Source organism: Galeopterus variegatus, unplaced genomic scaffold, assembly GCF_000696425.1.
Source record: "Galeopterus variegatus unplaced genomic scaffold, G_variegatus-3.0.2 Scaffold7200, whole genome shotgun sequence".
Taxonomy (NCBI): domain Eukaryota; kingdom Metazoa; phylum Chordata; class Mammalia; order Dermoptera; family Cynocephalidae; genus Galeopterus; species Galeopterus variegatus.
This window is the reverse complement of record NW_007733311.1, coordinates 68,430-87,199: the sequence shown is the minus strand read 5'-3', so window position 1 is coordinate 87,199 and position 18,770 is coordinate 68,430. Positions and strand designations below refer to the sequence as shown.

The 18,770-nt window shown below is 51.2% G+C and overlaps 1 protein-coding gene across 1 annotated transcript in view; it reads right to left on the bottom strand.

Moving 5' to 3' along the window:
• The window catches only part of LOC103607165 (tensin-3-like), a gene marked incomplete at its 3' end in the record, with an annotated part of 109,701 nt that overhangs the window by 23,469 nt on the left and 67,462 nt on the right, over positions 1–18,770 (bottom strand). The window contains exon 14 of the mRNA XM_008591702.1: positions 828–2,093. Within this exon, the coding sequence (XP_008589924.1) occupies positions 828–2,093 (1,266 nt within the window). The remainder of the gene's footprint in view (positions 1–827; positions 2,094–18,770) is intronic.

The window sequence follows — 18,770 nt, the reverse complement described above, 5'->3', positions numbered from 1 at the left end:
CAGGGGTGAGCACAGGTGGCCCCGCACCTGGCCTGGCCCCTCCTCTGTGCCCGGCCTCATGCTCTGAAGCCTGGCTGCAGCCCTCAGCCCCCCACTCCTGAGCTGCTTCTTGAGTTCCTGTGCACTCCCCACCTTCTGTTCCCCATGCACGTCCCTTGCCCTCCAGCCACACTGAGCTGCTTTCATGTAGAGCCCCCCTCGCCTCTGCCCCTGCTACTTCCCCCCAAGAACAGTCTCCCCACTATGACTGCTTCATCACTCCCCTGTCCCCGCAGACTGTCTCCGGGGCTCAGCTGTCCCTCTTCAGACCCACTGAAGTACCTGGCACTCTTCCATAAAGCCCCAGTCCATGTATGCATCCTTCATTAACCCATCAGTATTCTCAAAGTGAGGAAGGTTTCGTTATTAAGCCCATTCTGCAGATGTGGACACTGAGGCTCAGAGAAGATAAGTATCTGGCACCGAATTGCACAATTAGTAGGTGGCCTGGGGGATCCACACCAGGCTCCTGAGTGGCCACCGTACCATGCCTACAGATGCTGACAAGTGTGTGTGGAATGCAGGCATGGCCAGCACCCTGCAGCGGGCCAGGCCTAGTCCCTGCCCCTGCACTGACTTTAACAGGCGGTCTCCTACCTTGCTCTCCCACCCTTCAAATCTGCAGCCAGGGGCCAATGGTGGCATGACAGCATTTTGATCCTAGGTCAAAATTCAGGAGAGTAGAAACTGCAAGGGGAATGTCCCTCCATCATGGATTTCAATGTGAGCTACCATCCCAGCAGGCTAATTTCTTATCAAATGTCGGAATCCCGTGGAACATAGCTCACCTTGTCGCCCAGAGGCCCTGCCATGGCCCCCTCCTGTGTCAGGCAACCTGCTGCTTGCCCGGAGCCCACCTCCCATGCCGTTCGGAGCTATGGGGCCGTTGGCCTGGCTGCCCGGAGTGTTCATGTGGGTGGGGATGGGCTCGAAGGTGGGGTCCAGCTCCAGGATCAGCCTGTTGAGTTGCTCAATGGACTGGTCGATGTCCAGGGTGGGCGAGCCTGGGGAGGGGCCCGCACCCAGCTCCGGGCCAGCTCCATTCACGACGGTGTCATCTGGAAACCTGGGTTTGAACGCTTTGCCAGGAGAGGCTTGCTGTGTGTCAGGGGGAGGTGGCCCAGTGCCTATGCCCTTCTGGACAGCCACCCTACTGCTGGTCCCACGGGTGGGGGTGATCGGAACCCCGGGCTGGGCCTGGACAAGGCCAGAACTGTCTGCCAAGCTGCGGCTGATGAGCCTGGCTTCCCCGTCGGGGGCGAAGCTGTACTGATGAGCTGTGACCATCTGCTGCTGGCGCACCCAGGTCTGCGTGGAATAGCTGCTCTGCCCGTAGGCCTGCGTCTGCGCGGACATAGAGGGCTTCCTTGGCAGGGGCTGGGGCTGCCGGGGATGCCGGGGCTCTCGGCTCCCACACGCCCGCTCCCGCTCGTACAAGGGGTCCACACCAAGGCCCAGGTCCGGGGCCAGGGCACCCTGCTGATCTTCACCAGTGCTGCTGCCAAAACCGTCAGACAGGAGGGAGTTCTGGCTGCTCTTGTGGCAGGTGAAGGGGCCCAGGTGGGCTGACTGCGGCCCTTCTGAGGAGGACAGGGTCCCGAGGCTGTCCACACTGTGCAGGTCATGGTGGGGCATCTCATCATCCAGAATGTCCGTCTCCCGGTCCTTCAAAGCAGCATCTCCATTCACATGGACCTGGGCTGGCACTATATGGCGAGTTCCACTGTACTTGCTGCGGGCATCAGTCATGTCCTTGGGGGAGCTCCTGGAGTTTTCCAGGCCAAAGCCACTGAGCAGCTGGTCCAATTCAGCCTTCTCCTGGGGGCTTAGGCCCCTCTTGGTTCCTGGAGTCAGACGCTCTTCAGTCTTGTCAGTCCTGATTGAGGCCGTGGAGTGGCCCGAGTCACTGCTCACTGATAGGGTGTGCTCACCGTGGTCTGGGCTGCTGGTGGCTGGGACAACTGGGGGCCCACCTGGGATGCCAGAATCTGAGGAGCTCTTCTTCCTCACCTTAGCATAAAGGCTGCCATCAACAGGGCCCTGTGTGTGCAGCACTACAGGAGAAAACAGGAGAAAGGCCTTAAGTCAGAGACAAGAGGGAGCATCACTCTCTTACAATGGGCATGTATGTCCATCTAAACAAATAAATGAGCTCATGATATAATCTATAATAAATAGGGACAAATACTCCAAGATCCCAACGTTCTATATCTATACAGATAGTCCCAGACTTAAGATGGCTTGACTTATGATGGCTCGACTTACGATGGCTTGACCTATCATAGTTTGATTTATGATGGTGCAAAAGGGATACATATTCAGTAGAAGCTGTACTTCGAGTACCCATACAACCATTCTGCTTTTCATTTTCAGTACAGTATTCAATACATTACATGAGACATTCAACACTTTATTACAAAATAGATTTTGTGTTAGATGATTTTGCCCAACTGTAGGCTAATGTAAGTGTTCTGAGCACATTTAAAATAGGCTAGGCTAAGCTATGACATTTGGTAGATTAGGTGTATTATATGCATTTTCAACTTATGATGGATTTATCAAGACATAACTCCATCATAAGTTGAGGAGCATCTGAACTCTGGGAAAGCAAATGTCAATAAAAAGAAATTCAAATAATCAAATATCTTCTGGTGCTAGAATCATTTCTACCTGTCCATGCAAAAAAAAAAAAACTGTCATATAGAGCTTTGAAATTCTTCACCCCTTGAAGATCTTGCCTGGAAGGCTCACTGTGAATTCCATCATCATTTTGAGCGGGAAGACCAGCCCAGCTCATAATCCCCAAGGATAGACTGCTTGTCTAAGACACAGGAGAGCGTCCATTCATACGTCTGCCTGACGTTTGCTGAGCACTGGCTATGTGTCAGGTAACAAATTCTATTATATTGAATATCTGATTAACAAATGCCATCCTCTCAGCATTTAGTGATCTGCTAAAATCTAAACACATAACTCAACGAAAGGAGAAAGTGCAGGAATTGATGTTGGCATTCCCATCTAACGTGGTTACTCTGAGCTACGTAGGGCCCAATGATTGTGTCCAGGCCACCAGACACGGAGGCTGATCTACATGCACTGATCGCCATCCATGGAATGTCCGGAAAACAAAAATGAGGCCTGAAATGTGGGCAGGAAGTGCAGAACCCTCTGCTGCTATTATTAATTTCGGCTCTGGCTGCGGTGTTTAGTGACTCCTGAGACCCCATCTGCTGACTGGCAGCCATTAATCACCTCGGCCACATAGGGCACGTCCCAGCCAAGAGCCTCCTAAAATAAGCTGGAGTTGGCAGTTTATCCCTCATGCCACGGGCCTCCCCCACCTCCCTCAACTTTCTCGACTGAAATTGCAGGCATTCCACAACAAGGGAGCTGCCAAGGGCTGGAAACCTACGCTGTTTGGACACCTGGAATTAGAGAGGTGCGAGCCACCACCTCCTGGTGGCGACTGGGCCTGGCCCTGGAGCCGCTCTGGAGGGACCTGCCCTGGGCATATGCCTCACGGCCCCCAGGCTCCAGACTGGTACATTGTCCTGGCAGTGGCTGCTGACTTTTTTGAAAACACTGGGTCTGCATGTCGGAACGAGTCCTGAGAGGTATTGGGTGCTGTGCCGAAATCCCGGCTTCCTTCTCGTTTTAACTGTGCCTGAGAGGCAGTGTACGAAGCAGCGGGAATGGGGGATAGTGAACGCGGGGGACAGCCCAGCCTGGAATGGCCCTGACCTTCACCTTAAAGGAGAGCTTGGGAGGAAGGGCCTAGGAAACGGGAACGATACACAAAATGCTGTGAATAAGCCAAGTCTTCAGGACAGGGCAGCTGGCAACACGAGCGTATGCTGGATCAGGCCGTGGGATTAATCAAGGTAACAGAATCAATGACAGCTACTGCTCACTGAGCACCTATTGCAGGGCAGGCGCCTGGCACAGTTGCTCTGATTTTCACAGGATGGCCTAACTAGCATATTCCTTATTTATCTATAAAGAACTGAGGCTCAGAGAGAATCAACAACTTGCCCAAGGCCAGGCAGCTGCTGGGAGGCAGGGGTGGGCCTAGGTCCCAGGTGTGCTGACCTTGAAGCCTTGTGCTCCTGCTGCCCACGCCACCTACCCACTCAGGGAGTGCCAGGGGGGCACACACCCAAAGGCTCTGTCAGTGGCCCTGCCTGGAAGGAGGTGGCATTGAAGTTACGTCGCTCAGACCAGGGATCAGCAAGTGACCCTTGCTAGGCTATGGCATAGGCAGAGACGGAAAACACGAACTGCACCAGCTCTGTGCAAATTAAACAAAGGGACGCCTGCAACAATGACCCTACATTGCAAGGCACAGCAAGTATCACCTCTACAGTTCCAAACGTGTAAAACGTGATGCATCTGTTGAATCACAAGGGCTTGTGCAGAACAGTCACCCCTTGCTGAAGCTCTGGCACAGATGGACACCAGCTCAAGTCCCAGCTCTACACGGGACCCACCTCCTCAGTTTCTACCAACAGGTGTGTTCACCTTGACCTTCAATCCCAGCTGTAAAATGGGGGTGTGGGTAGATGGTTCTACGTGAGGCTGACCTGAGAATTAAATGACAGAGCACATGGGTGAGTGTCTTTATAGGCCCAGTAAATACCAGTTTAATTTGGATCTGTCCAGATTATCTGTTGCCAGGCAACCTCAACTACTACAAGGCCTGGTAATTCAGTCCTTCTATTCTTCAGAGTGTGAAAAGCAGAAGAGGAGGCGGCGCTGACAAACGTCTTCTGCTCTGCAAGAATCACAGAGACCCCTACCATGATGGAGAGTGCTGACGCCTGTGCGAGCAGCCCCACGCCTGGGTGGGCAGCCGGGGCACAGACTGCGGGGCCACACAGCCAAGGGCACGTGGTGGCTCATTATAGTAACAGATTGCATGCTGCTAAGACTATACATGTATGACTTCCGTGCCCTTCTCCTGAAATCTGAATTAAAATGAACTGGCACAATGACTTAAAAAAAAAAACAAAAAAATCAACCCAAGAATGAGTTGTGAAGAAGTTCCTCTAATTTAAATTGGAATGCTGCCCCAAAGTGCCCATTCATCATTCTTAGGCAGAGTCCTTCAGCTAGCCCCACGCTGAGAATAGTGCGTAAGGAAGGGCCTGTACAAAACGGTAAAGAACAGGACATTCCCTTGGCTGGGGGTTATAAATAACCCTATTTTTACTATTTTTATCAGTAGTAGATATCTTAAAGTAATAATAGAGGCATTAAAAACAGCACCATTTCTGTTACTGTTGACTAAACAATGCCAGGCCCAGTTCTGAGCACTGAGGACGGGGTGTCCTCGAGTCCCCACAGCCTAGGTGTGCGTACGGTGCCTTCTCCAGGGCAGCACAGCCACGGGACAGGGGCCCGATCCAGCCCCACCCAGCACCAAACACCACGCTGGACTCTTCCTAAGCCTGCTACGCACATAATAGCTTTCTAATCAGAAAATGCCCAATAAAAAATCGACAGGAAAGGAACATGAAACAAATCAAGTGAATCCCAAGACAGAACTGCCCCAGTTTCCGAGTCACTCGCAGGAGCAAAGACCTTCCTCAAGGGACGGAGCTCCGGGGAGGCTCACCCAGGGCTCCGCTGACACTCCTCCCACCCAGCACCTACACAATTGTGATCTTGGCAGGGGAGTCGGCTCAGGGAGGGGGACGGAGAAGGGGCCCATCCTGTATTTTGGTCAAGGGTTGCTACTGGGCAAGAAAGAGGACTTGAACTTCAGCAGGACAGTGAGCGCCTAAGTTTCCCTTATCCTCGAAGACGGGATTCCCGTTCTGCCATTTCCTCTGTGTGTGCTCCTGGTCGTGACATTCAGATTGTTCAGCCCCTGCTTCTTCATGTATAAATGGAATGATTATTCTTATCTTTCAACAAAGTCATGAGAACTAAAGAATACACATGCAAACTACCCAGCTCATATTACTGCTACAGCTCTTTCCACAGTGGACAAGGACCAGTGTCCACTCCCTGGTCTCAGCCTGCTCTGTCGCTTCCAGACCACTTTGGGCAGGCATCTGCCCCAGGGCCTTTGCTTCTGCTGCTCTCTGCCTCCAGGCTCTTCATCCCACTTGATCTCTCACCTCCTCAGCATGTGTGTCCCTGACCATCCTTTCTCACTGGGTTCCATTCACAGCATGCACCTCCGTGTGCACACACTGCATGTTCCCCCACTAGGACCTAGGCTCCACGAGGGAAGAAAGGGTTTTGCTGTTTTATTCCTTCTGGTATCTCTAGCATTAGAGAATGGCCTCTGGCACCAACTGGACACTGAGTAACCGAGATACTAAATGTTCTAGCTTATTCTCACACGACAAAACCCAGAGAGCTTTGGAAGAAGCTGAGCTGCCTTAGCAGGCAAAACCAAAAGCAACAACAAAAACCCACCCACCAACAAAAACAAACACACAGACAACCAGTAAGGGTCTGAAGGTGGAAGCTTTGGCCATCTGCAGCCCAGGTGCCTCTGCTCTCTGGGCATCTAAACAGCCCCTCCCCAGACAGCACTGCCGGGCCTGGCCACCCATGAGAGCTGGAGGCAGCGCTGGCCACCGCTACTCACTCACCTGTCATTTTATCTTCAAATATCACAGAACAAAATTGGAAAAGTACCTGATGTCACCTGATCAAAGTGTTCCAAAATTTAGAAGAAAACAAAACTTGTGATCCTGCAGGTTAGCCCCATATGCCCATGGAGCAGGAAGCAGCAGCCAGACATCCAAGGGATGTTTGAACATTGTCTGACCACAGCACACTTGGAACCGGGGTTCCAAAGATGAGTAAGACAGAGCCCTCGTAAACAGCAGGTGCATAATGAACAGCACTTGCTGTTGCTTTTCCAGTCTCCTTTGTCCTGCCACCAGTGTGGAGGTCCCATTGTGCAGACCCACACAGCTCCACGTGGCAGGGCTGGGCCCAAACCACGCCCATCCTCTCACCTGTGCCGCTAGCACCTCTGAGCTGTGTACGTAACAGGGCTGCCTCATCTAAACACGTTTTACTTTCTAAGACCCAGTGCTACAACTGCAGACCAGAGCAATAAAAAGAGAAGTGTGGCTAGAAGTGAAACTTAACTGGGGAGGGTACAGGCAGGCTCATGGCATAGCCAACTGCCAGTCTCCCCATGAAAAATGAAGCGGGAGACCACGTCCTGTTGTTGGAGGCCCCCAAAGCCCTTGGCCAATTGTTAAAGGACATTCTCTTTACCTGATGGCAGATGGCTCCTCTTGCTACAGTCTGGTTTGGAAAAGGGATGCACAAAGCAATTTTCTGCAACCAGACCGAGAAATGACACAGGCAACCACTCTCCCCTCTGTGGTCTCTGGGTATGGGCTGTGGCTGGGGTTCCTGCTGCCCCGATGGGCCCTGAGGGGTGGGGGTGGAGCCCCCTGATGAGGAAGGAGGGAGGCTGTGGAGCTCCACTCTGTCTCTGTCTCTGTCCCCGGAGCTCCACTCTGTCTCTGTCTCTGTCTCCGAAGCTCTACTCTGTCTCTGTCTCTGTCTCCGGAGCTCTACTCTGTCTCTGTCTCTGTCTCCGGAGCTCCACTCTGTCTCTGTCTCTGTCTCTGGAGCTCCACTCTGTCTCTGTCTCTGTCTCTGTCTCTGGAGCTCCACTCTGTCTCTGTCTCTGTCTCTGGAGCTCCACTCTGTCTCTGTCTCTGGAGCTCCACTCTGTCTCTGTGTCTGACGTTCTATTAAAGGGGCCACCGCTTTGAATGGATTGGAGGCAAGCACAGAGAAGTTCTGGAAGGTGGGGTCCAGTCCATCATCTGTCCCTTGCATCTTTTTATACATTTAAATGACAATGTTTTAACTTTTTGCTTCTGGCTTTAAGGGACTGTGGGGGCACCTGAATCCACCTTCATTCTACAAATTCTGATCCCAGGGAAAAGTGACATGTTCAGGATGCAGGATGAGAATCCTCATACATCCCAGTCCAGGGTAAACCATCCCATACTGTGTCCCCTTTCCCTCTGTGCCCCCTCCTCCCCCAACCACTTCCAACCCTTTCAAAGAGGGCTTGTCCACTGTCTGGCAATGATTTCCCTGCAGCCAGGGCCTAGTTAAAAATCAAACAAACAGAAATATGGCTCTGAATGACTTCACGACATACCAGTGAGGTTTATCATCTGGAATAGAACCAGAAGGAAGAAAATACGAAGTGGACGTTCTTGTCTTGTTAGACGACAGCACCTGCAGTGACAGACTTCCCACCACCCCCACCTGTGGTGACAAGCCCCTTCCCACCCCAGCCCTACATTTGAAATGTGGCTTTCCCAATAGGAGGGTAAGAGGCACTCCGAAAATATTCCGAAAGTAATTTAAGAAAATGCGAAAGCCAAAAAAACAAAACATGAAAACACTCTTTCCAATTTTGACTGAATGTCAGCCAGCCAAAGGGACAGCTAGTTACAGCCACCACCTTCCAATACCAACCACTCAGCAGTGGAAAAGACGATCACTGACTGTAATATGTTCAGCTGTCCGCTGGCTCTGCTTCCATCAGAAAGTCACCTTGAAGCAAAAGGATAAACCTGATGGCTTATGAAGCTCCGTGGAATCTTTCTTTCTTCTGTGTACTGACCATATGAATCCCACGTTCTATTTTTGTAATAGGTTTGCTTAAAAAGTAACTTTTTCGTTTCAAAAGAACTTAGAGTATCCTCCCTGCAAGTCTTCAATGGAGAAACCAGAAAATTCTCCATGAAAGTAAGCGTTGACTAAGCACTTGCTGTGGCTGCTAGTTGTAAATGGAGATTTAAAAGGAATATTCGGCACAGTCCGTACTATGCACTGGGGAACAGACCAGCCCTTGGGGAGTAGCAAGAGGAACCGGAGATGGCATGGGTAACAGATGCAGGGAAAGACGGAACAGGATGAGCCACATCCACCCGGCACTGATGGGGCTCTCGCAGGTGAGCTACATAAATCAGCATTTCCATCACCAGAGGAACAGAGAGAATCCCAGAAACGCCCCCTCCTGCAATCCAGTTGACGTATTAAAGACAAAGCTTCTGGGCAAACGATCATATGTGCCAAGCTCGCTGTTACGCCTCAGGGATCTCACTCCCTTCTCAAAGCAAGCCTGGGAAGCGGGATATGCAAAGCCCATTTTGCAGATGAGAAAACAGAGGCTCAGAATGCACTACCACTTAAGATTTTTTTTAAAAGCCTACTGAATAGAGTATCTGGAATTGAAACCCATCTCCATCCAACTCCCGGATGCCTGGGAAGGGGGCATTCAAGGATAGCAGCTCCCAGGAGCACTGTGGCAACTCAGTGAGCCCAGGACAAAGGGTACGGCCCACATCAGGCAATGGGCAAACACTCCCTTCTGCACATTTCCCTTTACTTGTTCAAGTGAAGAACTCCCGGACCTCGCATTTCATGTCGGTGTCCTCACTGTGCCCAGAGCAGGGGGAGCAGGAGTGTTCCATTAGCATCTAATCCCTGCGTACACGTAGCTCAGGTCCACTGACCTCACACTTTGGGAATTACATTGATGAACTGCTTTTTAATATAAATCTATAGTAAAAGGTGGAATTGTTTTTAAATTTATCCACAAGTTCCGTAAGCCATCGTTTGACATGACTCAAATGGTCCCAGACATTGATTTTTCTAACCACGTGGCCTTATGGCCAAGCCACCTGCCTCGAGCTCTCATCAGCTATAAAGGGTTTTCCAGTTGCCTGCTTCTTTCTGACCTGTCTCCTTGGTGACTGATATCAAGGATGACAAAGCGTCAGTAATGAGCTGGCCGGGCAACCACTGAGTTCTGAGCACGTCAGACCTATCGCCTCATTTGGGGCTTTCACAAACCCAGAAAGGCCTAAGGATTCTCCTCTGTTGAACCCAAGGTCAAGGGGCTGTGAGGACTGGGAAGGGGCCAAGACCCCAGAGGCAGGGGTGATCCAGCAGATCCTGTAATACACACCCAGGGATCCCATCACTATATGACACGGCCTCCCACTCAACAGCTGGAAACTGTGCCTCCCCGGCCTGGATGATGGCCTCGCGTGCTGTCTAGCAGACCACATGGCAGGCGGGTCTGGGGCTGCATGGCGTGGAGAGGTCAGCAGGCAATCAGTGCTGGCTGGGACCTGTGTTAACTGAGCACCTGGATGTCAGTCTCTGGAGTATAGAAGAGCCCACCTGCCAAGCCAGGCTGGGGCCCAGAGCACAAGACAGGGCAGAGTGGGGTGAGCCACGAGGCACGGAGCCTTCTCGCATCTACACAGAGTGGGAGAGGCGAGTGGCTTTGGCAGTGTCCCCAGGGTGCCTGCTCTCTGGGGCCTGGTGGGGTTGCAGGCGCAGGAGGACCTGCCCTTCACAAGCAGGAAGAGATGCCTTGGGCCAGACAGCTCCTTCTCAAGGGGAGTCAGTGTGACCGCGCTGGTTACACACGTGGAAATCACTCTGTTTCCATGTGGACATTCATAATTAGAACATTTATAACCTCTCACTAAAATAAGGTTTACTTTTATTTTACAGCAATAGGATTCTGCCTCTGTGCTAATTAAAGATTTCCCGAGTTTGTACGGAATCATTTTCCATTTTGGNAGTAACTTTTTCGTTTCAAAAGAACTTAGAGTATCCTCCCTGCAAGTCTTCAATGGAGAAATCAGAAAATTCTCCATGAAAGTAAGCGTTGACTAAGCACTTGCTGTGGTTGCTAGTTGTAAATGGAGATTTAAAAGGAATATTCGGCACAGTCCGTACTATGCACTGGGGAACAGACCAGCCCTTGGGGAGTAGCAAGAGGAACAGGAGATGGCATGGGTAACAGATGCAGGGAAAGACGGAACAGGATGAGCCACATCCACCCGGCACTGATGGGGCTGCTCGCAGGCGAGCTACATAAATCAGCATTTCCATCACCAGAGGAACAGAGAGAATCCCAGAAACGCCCCCTCCTGCAATCCAGTTGACATTCTAAAGACAAAGCTGCTGGGCAAACGATCATATGTGCCAAGCTCGCTGTTACGCCTCAGGGATCTCACTCAGTTCTCAAAGCAAGCCCGGGAAGCGGGATATGGAAAGCCCATTTTGCAGATGAGAAAACAGAGGCTCAGAATGCACTACCACTTAAGATTTTTTTTAAAAGCCTACTGAATAGAGTATCTGGAATTGAAACCCATCTCCATCCAACTCCGAAGCCCATGTTCCAGTTCCTTCAGTACGATGAAATTCTAATCCTGATCAACCACTTCTCTATGAAATCAACAACTTAACTTTGGAAAGAAAATCACCTGAATGTTTCCTCTGTAGCTTCCACAGATAAACTATATAAAGCAAGCTGCACACACATTCACACACAGACACACTCACACACGCTCACTCACTACTCAGAAACCACTAAGCACCTTGTGTTTTCCTGCTAACTCCTGAAATGGTTTATTATCGGGGACAGAATCCCGCATTTTCATGGCAGCTGTGCTGATGGTCACAGTTTTATCTTCCATTTCCTAAAATGAAGCAGGTGCATTCTGTTCCCACCACTAATGGCCTCGAGTGCTATTCCCTGCATGGACTCAGCTCCCCGTCATGTGCCCACCACACCTGCAGCCCCATCAGAAGCCCTGGACACATGCCTGCACCTGAACCACCAGGGGGAACAGGCTACTTCCCCAGATATGGCTCCCGACAGGCCTGTCTCCAAGTTACCCTCAAATGACTCTCTCAGGGCCACCCCACTAATTAAATTCACTGTGTCCAACCTGTACCGATAAGTGGGGGCAATGAACGATACCAGGAGCCACAGGTCCCCACAGTGGGACTCGGATGACCACAGCCGACCCAGGAAGTATGTCTAAGAAGAGGGAGAGACTTCATTCTGAAGCAGCAGCACCATCCACAGGCAGCCTGGTGGATGGTTCTCTAGTCTATGCTGAGTGGACACAGCCAGCCTCAACAGGTTCCAACTACAGCCTCCACGCAGGTGACGTTCTGGGTAGGGATACGGGGCCTGGACACAGATGGGCATGGACAGAGGTGGGGAGGGGAGGCTGCAACGGGGGGCGAGGGACAGTTTAGATGATGGAAAGGTTCGTGTCTTGACTGCGGTGAGAGGGTCATGGAAGAACGTGTGCCAACCTCAGACAAGCATACACTAAACAGAGTGAATTTTACTGCATGTAAATTATACTTCAATTAAAGCAACCGTCATGAGATCAAGACAGACAAGGGATTCACAGTGGAATGGGCCCCGCGCTGCTGTGGCTCCCTGGGAATCCTCCGCCCTCCCCCTCTTACCCTCCTCCCCCTCCTCCCCTCTTCCTTCTCTTGCTTCTCTTCCTCCTCCCCATTTTCTCTTCTTCCTGCTCCTCCCTCTCCTCCCCCTCTTCAAAGGCCCTTCCTCTTCTTCCTGGATTCCACGGGATGGTGGGAACTCTCTTCTTGCAGCATAAAGCTTGTTTGGATGTTTTCACTGGAGCCATCTACGTACACGTCTTCACTCTCCTTCTAGACTTTCTGGCCTAATCCAACCAGGCTTGAGTCCCGGCTCTGCTACAGCTGTGAGAATCACTCACCCTCTCTGTGCCTCACTTCCCTTGTCTGTGGAGAGGTAACCTGGGGAAGGGGGCATTCAAGGATAGCAGCTCCCAGGAGCACTGTGGCAACTCAGTGAGCCCAGGCGGATGCCTGGGAAGGGGGCATTCAAGGATAGCAGCTCCCAGGAGCACTGTGGCAACTCAGTGAGCCCAGGACAAAGGGTACGGCCCACATCAGGCAATGGGCAAACACTCCCTTCTGCACATTTCCCTTTACTTGTTCAAGTGAAGAACTCCCGGACCTCGCATTTCATGTCGGTGTCCTCACTGTGCCCAGAGCCGGGGGAGCAGGAGTGTTCCATTAGCATCTAATCCCTGCGTACACGTAGCTCAGGTCCACTGACCTCACACTTTGGGAATTACATTGATGAACTGCTTTTTAATATAAATCTATAGTAAAAGGTGGAATTGTTTTTAAATTTATCCACAAGTTCCGTAAGCCATCGTTTGACATGACTCAAATGGTCCCAGACATTGATTTTTCTAACCACGTGGCCTTATGGCCAAGCCACCTGCCTCGAGCTCTCATCAGCTATAAACGGTTTTCCAGTTGCCTGCTTCTTTCTGACCCATCTCCTTGGTGACTGATATCAAGGATGACAAAGCGTCAGTAATGAGCTGGCCGGGCAACCACTGAGTTCTGAGCACGTCAGACCTATCGCCTCATTTGGGGCTTTCACAAACCCAGAAAGGCCTAAGGATTCTCCTCTGTTGAACCCAAGGTCAAGGGGCTGTGAGGACTGGGAAGGGGCCAAGACCCCAGAGGCAGGGGTGATCCAGCAGATCCTGTAATACACACCCAGGGATCCCATCACTATATGACACGGCCTCCCACTCAAAAGCTGGAAACTGTGCCTCCCCGGCCCGGATGATGGCCTCGCGTGCTGTCTAGCAGACCACATGGCAGGCGGGTCTGGGGCTGCATGGCGTGGAGAGGTCAGCAGGCAATCAGTGCTGGCTGGGACCTGTGTTAACTGAGCACCTGGATGTCAGTCTCTGGAGTATAGAAGAGCCCACCTGCCAAGCCAGGCTGGGGCCCAGAGCACAAGACAGGGCAGAGTGGGGTGAGCCACGAGGCACGGAGCCTTCTCGCATCTACACAGAGTGGGAGAGGCGAGTGGCTTTGGCAGTGTCCCCAGGGTGCCTGCTCTCTGGGGCCTGGTGGGGTTGCAGGCGCAGGAGGACCTGCCCTTCACAAGCAGGAAGAGATGCCTTGGGCCAGACAGCTCCTTCTCAAGGGGAGTCAGTGTGACCGCGCTGGTTACACACGTGGAAATCACTCTCTGTTTCCATGTGGACATTCATAATTAGAGCATTTATAACCTCTCACTAAAATAAGGTTTACTTTTATTTTACAGCAATAGAATTCTGCCTCTGTGCTAATTAAAGATTTCCCGAGTTTGTACGGAATCATTTTCCATTTTGGAGAAAACCAGAGGTAAGAAATGATGACTATGCTTGGGCCTTCAAGAATATTACCTTTAATCTACAAAATCAGAGACTGTACGACTTTGATATATTACAAGGTGGGTGAAACATGTTCTTTTCCTCTAATTTTTTTTCTAAAACTAAAAGAAGATGGTAATAAATTTCTGCTCTGTAGAAGGCAACCTCTATTTCTCTCCTTAGGCAGAGTGCTAGAAATAATCGCATTCTAAGACAGCTTTCTCCTGGAGTGTCAGCCTCACCTTGAGAGCACACGTACTCTTGAGATCCCAAACACACAACGACCCTCTGAACTGCAAGGCGGGAGGCAGGGGGCAGAAAGGAGGCTGGCAGGTGGTGGCACCAGAGCACCCCACAAGGACTGTCCATGCGGGTGCAGGACCAACCATCCTTCACCGTGGAACAGAGCTGAGCTCTGGGCTCCTGCTCTCTAAAAAGGAGGCAGGCTGTAAATTCTTGGAGAAATATCAAGCAGGGGAAAAAAAATAACGAAAGCAAGATCGGGAGCAGGGCCTCCGCACAGAATGCCCAGCCAGCCACAGACCAACCCCCAGGGAGGGAACACGTCCCACTTCAGAGACACGAGCGAGCATCTTGGGAGCCAGGCTGGATTCCAAGCACTCCCCTCACCGCCTGGGCGAAGCTCCAGAATGCTGGGATAAAGGAGCTCTGGGGTTCCGAGTGGGGCTGCAGCAGGCGTGCCCCTGACATAACCGAGGTGCCCCTGCCAGCCACATGGAAAACAGGGTGGCCAGGCAGCTCTGCGTGCAAACCACTCATGCCTGATGCCCTGAGGAGGCTGGCCGTGCAGCTGGCGCCTATCTTGGTGGCCCTCTGACCGGGCAGCCCAGCTCCCATTCAGGCACTCCTAACTGTGAAAGCACATTGGGGCCCAGCCAGGAGGAAAACGGGTCTTGTCAGCCCCCACAGAGGCTGCCTGAGCCGACCAGCCACAGAGCAGACCAGAGAGCTTCCGAACACACACTCCACGTCACAACATCCTTGAACTCTCCCCAAAAAGTTCCACTCCTCTAGCTTGCGAACACATGAAGCCATTCCTACACAAGTCCTGAGCGACATGCCTTCCTGCAGGCTGGGGCTTCTCTTCCACAGAGTATTCCACCCCAGCCTCCCTCGGCTCCTCGTCCCCTGCGTAGTGAGATGGCAAGTCTCAGAGAAGCACACAGCTCAGACTCAGGCCTCTGTAGCCTTGCAGGACACACACAGACGTTCTCTGCTTACCTTCCGGCAAAACAGCCCAGCAGCTCTCAGCCTGCAACTGTTTGCCCCAGCTCTCCTTGAAGACAGCCTCCAGCCTCCCCCTGGGGTCGGGGGCGTGCTGCCTCCCTCCCGGGGCACCCGGCCTCCCGCTCCAGCCAGTGCAGAAGGTAAAAGCTCTTGCTGGCTACACGGGGACTTTGATTCCGCCCAAAAGGCCGGTGCAATGTAAACACGAGGGTGGGGTTTGGTGCAGTCAGGTCTAGTGAAATTTGAACCGTGGGAGGCTGAGGAGGCGGGGAACAGGGCTCCTCCAAGAGTCCCTCAGCCAGACTTCTGAACTGATGTCCGAGCCAGCACTGACCTGCATCGTTGACAAACCACAGCTCCAGCCTCCATGTGCTTTCTTCAGAATACCCAGCCCCAAATCTCTGCCGCACATCCTCCATCCCTCGGGACTGTTTTCTGTCTTCTATGCTCAGTGGCTTGGAGAATGCTGTTAGTGGTAATCACACTCAGTGTATTTTGTGCGGTTTCCTTGCACACCTCAGACCTCCATGCTCTGGGCAGCAAATCCTTCCCATCTCAGGCCTCTCTACACCCCACTTAGGTGGGCTCAGCCAATGCTCATGTCCTTGCTCTGGCTCAATGTCAGTCACCTCACGACCACATGCCTTTCTTTACTCTAGATGAGGCCTCTCTACACCCCACTTAGGTGGGCTCAGCCAATGCTCATGTCCTTGCTCTGGCTCAACGTCAGTCACCTCACGACCACATGCCTTTCTTTACTCTAGATATGAACAGAACAGGCCACAGCAAACAAGCCAAACCCATTCTGATGCTTGCAGGTTCCACAGCACAATGGGAACCTTTGTCTATGTCACCACTCAGTCAGCTGTCGAAGGGAAATAGGACATAACTGGGCTGTAAGTGCAGGCGAGGGCAATACATATCCTCAATAAACCACCTGAAACTGCCATAGAGGCACAAGTCACTTACAAGACATCAAGGTGAAACTCAGCTCACTCTGGGGAGTAGCAATCTTTTTTACAATGAGACATATGTGTGTCTTCTACAAGTTCTGGTAAATTCAGTGGCCTACAAAGGGTGCTGCCTAACCACATCATCCAATCAAGGGAAGCAGCGTTACTGCTCCCACTCTACAAATAACATGGTCACTGCAATAAAGGCAGTGACTAATTTACCACATAATATTTTTCCTTCAAAGGATACACATCAAAAGAAAAGAGATTAAAACCAGATACTTGAATAATTGGTGTGAGGACTGAAACGAACGTCTGTGTCTCTCCTGAGCATCTGGGGCCTTGTCAAGCTGTAGCTAACTCTATGATCAGATATGGCTAGTGGGTCCCAGCTGTCCACAGGACCCCAATCTTGGAATCAGAACTTTGCATCACAAAACTGTGTAAGGAAAACAACAGCTAAGACACCAATAACTGAGTAAGAGAACAAAAAGATGTGGATCCCAACTTTCTAATAGAGAGAAGCTGCAAGATATGTTATGTGTTCAAAATGAGCATTTCTTTCCATGTTGCTCTGAGTTGGGTTTATTTGGGGTTGTTTTTTTCCCCGGTGGCTGAGGATAAATTTTCTTCACATTGATGACTGCTTTATAAATGAGCTGCTGTAAGCCTTCATGAATTCATGGCAACTGGCACCATTTAGCCTTCAGATCTCATTGTTTATGTTGAGACAGCCACGGCAAAGTCATGCCCCAAATGCTCTCATTTTCCATACATTTCCCACTAGTGGCTTGTGACTACATGGAGCCTTTCAGACTATTAGTATTAACGTTTCTTGAAACAATACGGTCTTTTGAGGTTTTGCTGAAGTTTGGCCAGAAGGCAGCTCTGTGGCTCAGAGAGTTTTGAAAGGCCCCAAAGCTTTTAACCCTGACACGCTGTAATTCTGTGCACAGGGTTACGTGTCTAATGAAGAAAAGACTTGGTGGGTTTCCCAAAAATCTCTGAAAGTTGTCAGCAAAGTGAGACAGGAGGCTGCAGAGTATTTAGTGTGATTCCTGCTTGGGATGCCATAAAAGCAGAAGAAACTTCCAGAAAGGGAACCCAGCTAGGAGGATGGTAAAAGATATGGACATTTCAAAAGGGAGTCGAAAAGATCAGAGGTATAAGAGTGTCCTAAAGTCAGACATATACAAGAATGTTCATAGCAACCTTGAACATACCAGACAATAAGAAGAAATAACCCAAATGCACATAGGCAGACGAATAATAAACAAAATGTGGAATATCCTCACAGGGGAACATTATCCAGCCACAGAAGGGTGCAACATGAAGCACAACACAGATGAACTTTGAAACCTCACGCTAAGTGAGAGGCACAAGTCACAAAAGGCCACACACTGCACGATTCCGTTTATGTGAAATGCCCAGAGTAGAGAAACACACAGAGAAAGATTAGTGGTTGCTGGGTTGGGGAGGGGAAGAATTGGGAGTGACTGCCAATGGATATGGGGCTTCATTTTGGGGTGATGGAAATGTTCTGGAAATAGATAATGGTGATTGCTGCACAACCTTGTGAATGTACTACAAATCAATGCACTTCAAAATGATTTAAATGGTGAGTTTATGTTATATGAGTCTGATCTCAATATAAAATAAACAAAAAGTAAGAATATCCTAAGGCTAGGAACCACATGGTAGCAAGGGTGTGTTCAGAAAATGATGATCATCGGTCTGAGGTGTGCACACACTCACAGGTTTAGTGGCAGGTGCCCAGGTGGCAGTGGGGCAAATACAGGCACGGGCTCTAATCCCAGGTAGATGGGATTTCTGCAGCAGAGCCTGGCACACAGTATGAAGGGAGGAAGAGACACGCACATCTGTGCACTGGTCACCACAACAAAGCTGGTGACAAGGGTGTGTCAGATGCTGTGGTCAGGTCAGCCTCACACACAGGGCTCCAGGAAAGGAGAAAACTGCCATCTGGGAGGGTCAGGACATGGATCCCGAGGAAGCCACCACCTGGACTGCGGGTCAGAGGGTGAGGTGCAGGGCTTCTGCGAAGTTCTCGGTCATAAGGAGGAACACGTGGAAATGGTTTCTAAATTAATACAGCTTCCAAGAGAAAGTTCTGATTGAAAGCATGACAGCACTGACCCTACAAATGCAGGTGTCCTGGCCCCCGGGTCCTCCACCCTCCCCACTGCTCGCACTGCTTGGTCCTCTCCGGACTTTCTCTCCACTGACTGATCCCCTGAGCTGACATCTCTGCCCATCACACAGAGCCCACGGGACCCCTCCCCACCCGTCAGGCCAGGCCTGGCCGGCCTGGAACCCCCCTGAGGGGCAGCCTCTGCCCGCCCCACTTCTGTCCGGCCCCAGGCCACTTTCACCCAAAGCCCATTTCCCTCTGGAAACCTGTGCTCCTCACCCTTGACTGCAGCATCCTCCAGCCCTGGCGAAGCCATTGCCTCACTTCCTGGCGCGGCCCCAC